Consider the following 12,235-nt stretch of genomic DNA (forward strand, 5'->3'; position numbering starts at 1 on the left):
TTCCTGGGGCAGTCACATTATTGACAGCCACATGGTGCCACTGTCTCCTCCTTCCCCCTCCCTATTTTAAATAAAAAATTCCTCTTCTTTTTTCTTGCAATTCCAGAGATATGCAGCCTCAAGGTTCCTTTTGTTAAATATAAATTGTTAAGTATAAAGGGAAAGAAGGGATATCATCTTAATTTGTAGATAGAGTTAGCCCAAGTCAAATTATAATTTCTTATATATACGCTGGTATTCGTTTTCAAGAGAGATGGAGAAGGAGTCTAAGAAACTCACTTTTCTTCCTTTCAGCTATGATAGCAGTGGAACTTCCAAAGATGAAATCAAGGAGAGATTTGCACAAACAATGGATTTTGTGGAGGAATATTTAAGAGATGTTGTCTGCCAAAGATTCCCTTTTTCTGATAAAGAAAAAAATAAACTCACATTTGAGGTAAATGTCTGGGGGCATGGAACCAAGTTGCAGCCTTCACTTGGTGCCAAGTATAAATCATTCATGTGGGTGGATACTTGTATGGATAGATGAAGTTTTCTTATACTGAGTCAAACAGTTAGTCTGTCAGTTATTCAGTGGTAGCGCATCGTAGGACCTTTCACACTATACAGTTCCACATTAACGTTTTCAACTATGTTTCCAATTTAAATGACATGACCAGCACCTGGAATTCAGACCAAAATTTTATTGGTGGCCGGCACAATTAATTTAAAACTGGTGCTATATGTTTTCTATAAAGTGCTCCTGTCACCAGTCTAGGTACTGTATAAAAGCAGATATCTTTTCAACATGTGTCAAAAACTACAAATTATAAGAGGATGAAAATTTTTGAGGGAGGAGTATTCCACATAGTAGAATTTTTGGTGGAAGGGTGTTACATATTTGGCTCTAGTAGTTAGGCTTTTCTAGATGACATCAAGGGCTGAGTTGATCTGTTGGGGAGAAAGTGGTCTCTCAGGTAGCCAGAAATATATCTGTGTATCAGTACAGTACAGTGGCTGTTATTGTTGTATTATACATTCTAAAAACTAAAGTGTACCTATAGTATATTTGTGGGTTGTTTCTCTTTCAGTCAGTTCAAGGAAACTTTAAACGGTTTTATTAGTGTTGATCCTCTTAACAAACCAAGGAACTTAGTTGGTTTTAAAATTAGTGGCAATTAGAGATTGATGCTTCTGTATCCAATTATCTATATTGCATGCTGTAATTGCTGTACCAGGGACTCTATGAACAGTTGCAGAAGATTAATGTTACTGGAAATGCTTTGGAAGATACGTATGTGTAAAAACTAAAAGGACTTTCAAGTATACTTGGTATTTTTTTTTTTAGAAATCTGACTGGGAAGGTAGTCATGCTAGCCAGCCATTGAAATAATTCATTTTTTTTCTTTTCAAAATACAGGTGGTAAACTTGGCACGAAACCTGATATATTTTGGATTCTATAATTTTTGTGACCTTCTAAGGTTAACAAAAATACTCCTAGCTATCTTGGACTGTGTTCATGTTGCAACCATCTTCCCTATCACCAAGGTAGCAAAAGGAGAAGAAAGTAAAGGTAAGAGCAGCAAACAAAATGGACAAAATGCATGGAAAGGTAGCCTAGAAATAGGTTATCAGAGAATGATAACCTTTTGACATGCAGTAGGGTAAATTTTGGATGAGTCTTCAATCCTAAATCAAATCAGGTTGAATTAGGGTATATCCAAACTTAAGGAAGACTTCTCCAACGTGGACCCAACATGGATGTGTGTCTCCTAAGATTCATTCAGAAATGGGTTTAGTGCCAAACAGAGTGAGCTCTTTTCTTATCACTTTCTTTTCCACATCCCCACCTTTGTTACTTTGTGGCTACAGGAAACTTCATAGTGAAATGATGTTAAGTTATGGGGTAAATTATACTACTTGTTATGAAAGTCATGCTAATTCTGGTGATCCAATTTACTTAAGTTCCAGCCAATCCAAATATCAGGATTTGCTAAAGTGAAACAGTCACAAGTATTTCATTTATACACAGGTGGTAAATTAATGCAGAAATAATAAAGGCAAATATATCTCACAATTTCTTTAGCTGAGGGTGCATATAGCTCCTAGGGCTGGTCTCCTGGGGGACAAATGTGCCTCCTTAGCTTCCATCACACCTGACCATCTGCTAGGGTCACCATAATAAACAAGGTGCTGTTGCATGGAACAATTTCCCAGCCTGGCGCAGCATGCAGTATATTTCCCAGAGTGAAACTCAATGGGTCTGTTCTTTCTCCAGTCTTTAATATCATTCTCCCCTGTTCTAGAATATGCACGACATTTACAGGATGAGAGTCAAATTGCCTTTTCCAGTGAAAACAAGAACTTTACCCTTTTACAAGGGAGGGGGACATTTTTGGTCTTTTTGGAAAAATATTTCTGTCCCTACACTGTTCTGTTGTTCTTGTAGAAACAAAACATGAAATCGTTTCACATTTTACAGAACAGACATGGGGATTGAATGGCTCTCCAATGTTTTTGAACTGCAGCTCCCATCACTGTTATTTATTAGTTACGTTTACATTACATCTTTCCTTTAGTTGGCTCAAGATAGTTTCTGTAGCTCTCCTCCCCAACCCCCAACATTTCAGCCTCACAACACCCCCATGAGGTAGATCAATCTGAGAGCAGGTGAATCACCCAAAGTCACACACTGCCTTTCATGGGTCAATGGAAATTGAACACTCTAACCACACTAAATTCCATCTGTCATAAGTGGCTCTGCTGGCTAGGGCTGATGGGCATTGTAATCCAATAATATCTGGAGAGACATCTGCACCTCATTCTTGTTATAGAGAGGAAAGATGTGCATGTTATATCCGATTCTGTCGTAATTCATGGAATACTATCCCATGTTTAAGACTGAGAAGATATCTGTGTTTCTCTTTTCCTGAAGGGAGCAATGTGATGAGGTCTATCCATGGAGTTGGAGAGCTGATGACCCAAGTAGTCCTCAGGGGTGGTGGGTTCTTGCCAATGACGCCACTTGCAGCTGCTCCAGAAGGTAATGTGAAGCAGGTTGAACCTGAGAAAGAGGATATCCTGGTAATGGACACCAAGCTGAAAATCATTGAAATACTTCAGGTATATTTCAGGGCCTGGGACAGTAATATTGGGACATGACCTGGGAGACTAATATTGATATCACTGTTTTATTCACATGCCCTTGTTATTTTTGATTTTTCATCTCATAGACTTGCTCTACTTTTATGATGGAGTTCGAAGTAAATTCAACTTTTCACTGGATATATTCACATGGATATATTGAGTGTAATACCGTAATTTATAGAGGCCCTTTTCCTTATGGACCAATGAACAATCAGAGATAACTCAATTTTTGTTCAGATTATTTGAGGATATTGAGAACCCCACAGTTTTTGAGAGAGTACCTCAAAGGCCTCATTTCTAACCTGCTTCAGAATCTACTTTGCAAGTTAGGGCTTTGCATAGTGCTGAATGCCTTTCTATCTCCCTGTTCTATCTCTTCCTTGAAGACTTATCCTCATGTGTAAATTCTACATAAAGAACAGGAGCAGGGATAAGGGAACTAGCCTTTATTCTTCCTCATTTTTGTCACCTGTCTAATAGGGATAAAAAGAATAGTTCCTAATTCATTCATCATAAGAATGTGAAGTTTATCGCACTGACCCTAAAACGGGCCCAGTGTGTTCTAAATGTGTGCATGTGCGCATGCGTGCACGGAACAGGATGCGGCCCAGAATCCCATTTTATCACACGATGGAACGCCGCCTTTGCTGCCGGGTGTTCCAGTTGCGTTCCCGTTCTGTTCCAGAAGGCGCCATTTCTGGGAACTGTTTCTGAGCGTCCCCAGAAATGGTGCCCTCTGGGACGGAATGGGAACGCAACTGGAACGCCCAGCGGCGAAGGCAGCATTCCAGTGTGCAATAAAATGGGATTCTGGGCCCTATTCTGTTCTGTGTGCGTGCGTGTGCGCGCACCTTTAGAATGCACTGGGCCCGTTTTAGGGACAGTGCGATAAACGTCTGTGTGTCTTCTTGACACTCCAAGACATTCTCTTGCCAAAGTGATCAACTACCAGGAAACTTTTCACATTCAGCATGGTATTGCAAAAAATTTCTTTGTGCAAGCCTCATTTTTATGTACCTTGATTTTGGGTTTTATGCAAAAAGCAACATTTTGCAGCCAAAAGTATCTGTCAAAATACCATAGTTTCTGCATAGCATAGTTTTTTTCATGAAACCAAGATTTTTGCACAAATGAATTATTCACCAAAAAGTTTCAGTGTTTCAGACATTTCAAAAATGTGGCAAAGGTAGGGGATAAAACCTTTGAAAGGATTTGTTCTTGTGTGTGACTCTGTTCTATGGACTTAATTTTGAATTGTTACAGTAATATAGACTTTCAAGTTAAGTGATCAGGTGTGCCCACACAGTGTGCATAAAGAATACATTATATTAATTAGAATGTTTCATAGGTTTTTGATAGGTTTTTAATGAAATCTGGGGAATAATCTTTGTTACCATATATATATATATATATATATATATATATATATATATATATAAAATTATATCATTGAACAGATACTGAACATGTAATTAAAGTTGTGACATTAAAATAATTTATTTCTCCCTCTCATCTTTTTTCAACTTTGCAATCAATAGTTTATTTTGAATGTGAGGTTGGATTACAGAATCTCATGCCTCCTGTGTATATTTAAACGAGAGTTTGACGAAAGCAATGCGCAGACACCTGATTCACCCACAGGAAGTAATAACCAAGACCTACCAAATGTACCAGGTGAGTTCTTACATTTCCTTGTAATGCTCTTTAAGAGGATTATATATTATCTCCTCTTATATGACTTCTTGATTCGTTTGTGAAGGAAATTAATGGAGAAGGTGATCAACCTTCCTTCCAGTATTCTACCAAGATATTTTTTGAAGTGTGATACACATAGGTGTCATAATTTGCTATTCTCCATGTGAATATGTGACTTAAATGCTTTTGAGGATAGCAGGAAAGAAGAATTTAAAAGATTCCTTGGGCTGAGTTTTTTTTTAAACAAACAAACAAACAAACAAGGAGGTAGAAGGAGGAAAGGAGGGAAACCTAGTTTGGCCATGGGTTGAATTCTCTGCTTTCGTTTATAATTGAATGTTTGGATTTAGTGAGGGGCTATCTAAACAGGTTATGAATTCTGCTTGAGTCTGGGCAAGGTTATTGTGAATAAGACAGTAGAAAATCCTAGAATGCTTGTCTTTTCTGCTTATTCCATCTGAAAGTGAAGTTATTCATCTACAAAATCAAGAGCCTTCTTGGTTGTGGTCTTCTGACTTTGGAAACTTCTCCCACAGGAGAGAATTGTGTTCTACCAATATTGCGCTCTTTGCAGTGATAGATTAAAAGTTTTTTATTTGTTCTGGCATTTTAAATTTAAATTTGTATTTTTAGTTGGTTGAATTAGGTTTTATGCCTCTCAGTTTTATTTAGTGTATTAATGTTTAATTTTATGCTGTGTACTTTGTGTTGAATCTTTGATTTCAATGCATACTACTTGGAAATTCTCTAATGCAGTCTATATCCAATACAGGGAGAGGCGGGATACAAATAAATAATAATAATGATAATAATAATAATAATTGTTGTTATTATTATTATTATTATTATATGTTAATTAATCAATCAATCAGTAGAAACTGAGAAGGATGTTTGACAAATGAAAGCTAAACTAACATAGGAGATGTAGGGATTTGGATTTCTTGAACTAGACCCTACTAGGCTATTTGTTGAGAACATAAACAGTGAGGGTTGATAACCTTGAGCCTGGGATGGGAATCATGTTTCCCTCCTGATGTTGCTTCATTATAAGTTCCAGCAGCCATAGTTGATATAGCCAATGTCGAAGAATCTGAAGTTGAAGTCCAATAACATCTACAGGGCCACATAATCTCTCCCCTTCCTTAAGTAGTGGTCCTGGCTAGATGGCCTCCTAAAGATATAAAATTGGCCCTTTCAGAATTTCTTTCTGACAGAAGAAATATTTTAAGGCAAAAATAATCTCTTCCTCAAAATACAGATTCTGTGATTTGTACGTATCCTTAAAAACGAAAAAACAAACCAACAGCATGTTGCCTGGGAAGCCTTGGTGAACTGTGGGATGATAAATAAATAATAAATATATACAGTGGTGCTATCATTTCCCAATGTCTCCTTCATTTCTTTTAAATTTATCTCTTAGACAATTGCCAATAAAAAGTATGAAGACTGATTAAATTTGCATCGTCAGCTTATTTGATATTATGCATTTGGATGATGAACCAAGCTATTCATTTTCTTAAGGAGTTGGTTATCTCCGTTCACTTGCCTTATAGCTACAGATTCGTATGATTTACTTATTCTAGTCTCCAGAAAGGAAATAAATTGTAGAATTTGGTTTTTTTTAAATTACTCATTGATTTAACCTGTTTTGCAACCTAGTGTAGATCATCAAATAGGGAGAGGTGGAATATAAATAAATAAATAAATAAATAAATAAATAAATTATTATTATTATTATTATATTTCTTTTGTGTTGCAGGAGCACTTGACTTTGAACACATTGAAGAACAAGCAGAAGGGATATTTGGAGGCAGGAAAGTAATCTATGGCAATTTGTATTAATCTGTTCTGCACTATTTGTAAAAAAAGGTGCTTGAGAGCTTTTCAGGGGAGAAATTTACCGTATTAGTATTAAGCACTAATGTACATATTTGCTTCAACCAATTTGCTAATCCAAGTAGCATGGAATTGTTACAGTCGACCATCCTCTTAAGTGGGTTTTAAAAAGAGGGAGATGAGAGGAGGTGAAAGGTTTTGTTCTTTGTACTAGAATATCTTTATCCTATAGTTTTTGTACAGTATATTGATTAGAAATGTGGGTGACTATGGTCAATAGCAATCAAATTAGGGCCAGTTCTACTACCAGGCATCAGATTTTGGGTGTTATGGAAGGATGGCAAAATGTTATTTGATTATTCTATTTTCTTTAACTACCATAATGGGAAAATATGTTTGTGATATTTTTGTGTCCCATATAATGCTTGTATTCGGTGGGTCCTGAGGGTTGTTGGCTTATCTATTTATCTATTTAAATATTTGTATCTCACCCTTTACTGTAGGATTGCAGGGCAGTATACAAGTAAAAATAGTATAAACAGGTTACCAGTAAAAGAATTTTAAATTTGAAATCAATAATCAAATAATTTAAAGAGGCTAAAAATTATTAACAGATGGTTAAAAAACAAAAGATCTTCAAAAGATGGTCTGTTTGCTAGTTTTGGCCTTTGTGTGCTCTTAATATCTTTTAGGGCCTACTTTGAATCAAACTTCAGAAATTTCTGAACTAAGAAGTCCTAAACTATTCATTGGGGAAAGGAAAAGGAATAAAAAGTTAAGGATGTACTAGTTCATAAATTTCTGGAGTTTGATTATCAGCAGCCTTGAGAAGAAAGCCTTAAGAATACACAAAAACCCAAATGAGTTTCTACCAATAACCAGTCCATGTTTTAACATCTTCAGACATACAGTATGTGGTTTTTTCTTGTAAGTTCCCCTTCTAAATGTATTAAACAATTAAACATGTTAAAACACTTCAGAAAGTTAAAACAATTAAAACCATATACATGTACACATATTGTTCTGTTTAAGGCAGCAAAATGTCTTGGACCAGCTTGCTTCCCAAATCTTAAAACAAAAAAAAAAATGATGTACTTCTTCATTAAGAAGAGTATGAGGCAAAATAGTGCATTTCAAAAATGGTTGAGGATATGGAGAAAGGTTCACTCTGTAATGCTATAGAGTTTTGATAATGCTTTGTAAGATTTAATTGTGTTTTAACTTTTTTATTATCATGTTTTTAGTTTTTTTCCTTGTTTTAGCATTTATATACCAGTTTGGAGAACTGGAAGAAGGGCAGGATATACATAAAATAAGACATAAAGGACATTTTTGAAAAGTGTGTGAAGTTTGCAGAGTCAAAGTGATACCTTGAGGATAGAAGTGGGACAGTGGCTCTGACAAAGGACTACTGTGCTCTATTTTGCTCTGTTTCATTTAAAGTGGTCAGATAAAAATACCGTGCCTGCATATTTGCTGAAAGGGTGTGTGAATACCTTGCTTTACATTTCTTTCAAGCTATGCAGTGGTCTTGAAATAAAAGTGGATGGTACTGAAATAAGGAATGGATGACTATAACATATTCAGGACTATTACTTGAAGGATAGGGAAAACTGTTTCACTTAATATGAAATATTGTCATCCTCCTCATCCTTAAGAACAGCTTCCTTTATGATTATATATTACATTTTAATTTGTAGAGCTCCCTCTTTTCTTTCCCAATACCAGATGAATTATACAATCAGAGAAGTTGTTTGGATGTTCTGAAACTTAGAGTGTATATTATTTATTTGATTGGACTTTTACTTTTTTTTCCAGTGAAGAGAATACTCCATTAGATTTGGATGATCATGGTGGGAGAACTTTCCTGAGAGTGTTGCTCCATTTAACAATGCATGACTATCCTCCATTGGTATCTGGGGCACTTCAGCTCCTCTTCAGACACTTTAGTCAGAGGCAAGAAGTCCTTCAGGCCTTTAAACAGGTAAATATAGCTGTTCAGCATTCTCCTCTCCCTTCATTCTGAATGCATGTAGTGCAAGTGTGTTATGCAACTAATGGATTGCAATTCATATAAGGTTCAACTACTTGTTACCAGTCAAGATGTTGACAACTACAAGCAGATCAAACAAGATTTGGATCAGCTGAGATCAATTGTGGAAAAATCAGAGCTTTGGGTGTACAAAGGCCAGGGACCTGATGAAGCGATGGATGTAACAACAGGAGAGAATGAGCACAAGAAAAAGGAGGTAAAAAGATACTTTGGTTTTGCTGAATCTCTTGTATAAAAGATTGAACTCCTTGATCAACAGCTTTGTAATGTCTCCATGTTGTAATTGAATCCCTTTCATTAAGTTATAATTTGTCTTATCTCAAGTTTAGTCTATATCTTATGACCAAAGACCCAAGGTCTTGTCTTCTTTTCCATCCATGATCCCCCAAAATCCCTTCCCCATCCTCTTTCAACAGCTTAACATGGGTAGTAGTGCTATTTCAGTGCTAAGAGCAATAAGGAAAAGGAAAGGAAGTTTCTGTAGTGATACTGAGTTTTTTGTTATCGGCTTTTCATGGCAAAAGTCATTCAGAAGTGATTTACTTGTGCAACATTTTACACAGTACTAACAAGAGATAGCTGAAGTGACGCTACCGTTGTCTATGAAAAATTGCCATCTGGTGTTCACCACCACTACTGCTCCTGCTCTGTAGCTGCTAGGCCCATTTAATCTTGCACCTCTGCATATGTCTGTCTGAAATAGAGAGATCCTACTAGAAGCCGTAATACCAGAAACATAGCTTCTTGCCTCACAGGAGCATGGAGTCACTACGGAAAGGTAGTGCCAAGTGGGAAAGCAATAGGAAAAGAAGAAGACCTCATTACAGGTATATAGATTCAAAGAAGCCACAGCCCCGAATTTACCAGACCCAGTTAGGACCATTGATGACAGAGTATCTTGGAGGTCTTTCATTCATAGGTTCACCATAAGTCAAAGCTGGCTTTACAGCAGTTAAAAAGAGCAGCTGAATTTCTGGGCAGCTGTTATATATCAATAGGGAGATACAGCTCGTCCTCCAGATCCACAGATTCGTTATCCATGGATTTCAAACATACATTGCTTTAAAATATTCTAGAAAGATATAAATTCCAAAAGGCAAACCTTGATATGAGGGACATTGTTTCACAATGCTATTGTATTTAATAGGACTTGAGCGTAAAAGGGTTTTGGTATCCATTGGGAGGGGGGGGGGGAGTCCTGGAATGAAACCTTATCGGATACCAAGGGCCCACTGTAGAAACTTCTCAAAGGTTACTGTCATGGTATTAACCCTGACAAGATGACATTTCTCCAAGGACACTTGTCCCTAGTGTTTCCTTCTCTGTCTCCCTTTTTCCCTTTTGCTTCTCTCTGTGTTGCTCAGCATCACCCAGATCATTGATGGGTAGGAAGCAGGAAGAAGTGCATGCTTTTTTTTAGCTCTAATTAAAATCTGATTGAGAAAAAGCTCAGTGATCATAATGCCTTGTATTTGAGGTATACAAGCCTTCAAGATTTAAATTATCAGAAATTTAGGCTACTTGTAAGCCTCTAGATTGTATATAAAATTTGTTCACCATTAACATCTGAGTGTGTGATACCAGGATTTGTTCCAAGAACATGGGATCTCTGGGTTGGCAGTATTGTTTTTTCAGCTGCCTGTGCCAACTTGAAGGGAAATATTAACTTCATATCTTGACTGTGCATTGAACACCAGCAGGTAGTTATTCATGGAACAGAAGTATACAACCACACAGTAATGGAAGAAGCATGAAAAAGGGTTTTGTGTAACCACCATCATGTTGAGGCTTAGCTTAGTTGGCCCTAGCCCCCAGCCCTTACTGCCACAGCTGTTCTTTTGTATTTTCCAAAAGAACTTACCAATCAAGAGTGGCAGCAACAAGAAGTCATACAGCAGCATAGTGAGTGATAGACTTATGGAAAATATGGTGTCTTAGGGCTAATGGGTCTTTAGTTGTGGCCCAGGAAAATTGTAAGAATTGTTTCTTATGGCTCCCAGAAAGTAGGATGCCGTTGCAGCATGGGGATGGAAATGAATGGGAAATAAGATGAAGCCCAGAAGATTCCACATGATCACTCACAAGTAAGGGGATTGTCACCTGGAAAGGGCTCAAGCTTAAATGAACTAACTTAGGTTTTATATTGACCAAACCCCAGGAATGCAAATGTTTTATAATTATTTCTAATGTATAAAGAATAACATTTAAGCATAAGTACTAGCAGCATTTATATAACAACTTAAGTCTAATAATTATTTTGGGTTCTCTTGCCTCCTCTTGTCCCATCTTTTAACATGCCCGTGTTTTTTTCTTGTTCCCTCCTTGAATGTTTTGCTTTCCCCATATATAAGTTTGTTTGTCTTTGTACCAAAATGCTTTTAAAATGACTAGAATAATATATTTTAAAAATACTCCTTTTCTGAGAGAGATTTATTCATCTGCTTTTCACATTCCATTTTGGTTCCCTTCATCATGTTATTCTGACCGACCTCCTAAATCTAGTTCTCGATGATTCAACCACCTCTTTCAGAATTATCCTCAGTAGGCAAAGGTCAATATAACATGATAACAAATAACTGCATGTATGCTTGTCTGTGAAATCTGAATATTGCCTTGCTATTTACCTGTTAGCAATGGCACTAATCTACTAATAGCACTGATCATATTTATCACATTAAAAAACAAAGCTGAATTGGAGCTCGAGAGTAGCACCTTTCTTGTTGCTCTTCCCGCAGGAGAAATTCATAAAACTGATTCTGTTGTCGAACTAGCTTTTTTTCTGGCTAGAAAAAAAAAATACTCGCTTTGACAGCCATCTCTTGTGGGAACAGAACTGAAGTAATGTGACATCACACTGCAAGGCATGGAGAAAGCCACTACTCTCCAGCTCTATTTTGGCTTTGTTTTCTAGTGCGATAAGGCTCTAAGACTTTGATGTAGCTAGTATTTTTTAAAAAGTGCTACATATATTGTTGTGCTTCAATAAGATAATGAACAATAAATAGGAATGATTATATTATTTATAAAATATTCACATTTTGTGAAGAAGGTATTCCATACCTTTGTGGATTTTATGTTTAGGGATTCATTAAATATGGGAACTGCTAAAGGAAGTAAAAGTTGCAAGAATTAGCGTTTTAGAATGCTGGTGAGAAATACCTGAAAAAAGTTTGTACTGATAACCTCCAGAATTTAGAGGGGAAATCTAACCAATTAATCTTGCTTATCCCTTAGGAAGGTCACAGCAAATCCCGGAAACCTGAAAGCACTAGTAGCTATAATTACAGGGTGGTAAAAGAGGTAAGATTCCTCCTTTCCCAGCTGCCCATTTTCTTTGCCCTGACTTCTTTTTTTCCTATGAGTTGAGTTCTGTTCTCTATCTGAAATGGAACATTCCCTACCTAATAGAAAATAATAAGGTGACATTTGAGTGTGCAGAGCTCTATGGGTATATAGGAGCCTCTGCATACAGAGGAGAGTTGTTGGTTTCAATATCTAGGGCAGGACCGATGGTTGAATTGGTG

General features: G+C 36.7%; 1 protein-coding gene across 8 annotated transcripts in view; it reads left to right on the top strand.

The window, feature by feature from the left end:
• LOC149321350 (inositol 1,4,5-trisphosphate-gated calcium channel ITPR1) overlaps window positions 1–12,235 on the top strand; it is a 273,413-nt gene that overhangs the window by 131,916 nt on the left and 129,262 nt on the right. For all 8 annotated transcript variants that reach the window (XM_089520074.1, XM_089520084.1, XM_089520102.1 and 5 more), the window contains 8 exons: window positions 295–436; window positions 1,400–1,553; window positions 2,916–3,103; window positions 4,666–4,801; window positions 6,582–6,633; window positions 8,474–8,642; window positions 8,737–8,907; window positions 11,946–12,011. In XM_089520074.1, coding sequence (XP_089376200.1) covers window positions 295–436; window positions 1,400–1,553; window positions 2,916–3,103; window positions 4,666–4,801; window positions 6,582–6,633; window positions 8,474–8,642; window positions 8,737–8,907; window positions 11,946–12,011 — 1,078 coding nt within the window. The remainder of the gene's footprint in view (window positions 1–294; window positions 437–1,399; window positions 1,554–2,915; window positions 3,104–4,665; window positions 4,802–6,581; window positions 6,634–8,473; window positions 8,643–8,736; window positions 8,908–11,945; window positions 12,012–12,235) is intronic.

Source organism: Sceloporus occidentalis, unplaced genomic scaffold, assembly GCF_023333645.1.
Source record: "Sceloporus occidentalis isolate IW3139 unplaced genomic scaffold, rSceOcc1.0.p SCAF_1, whole genome shotgun sequence".
Taxonomy (NCBI): domain Eukaryota; kingdom Metazoa; phylum Chordata; class Lepidosauria; order Squamata; family Phrynosomatidae; genus Sceloporus; species Sceloporus occidentalis.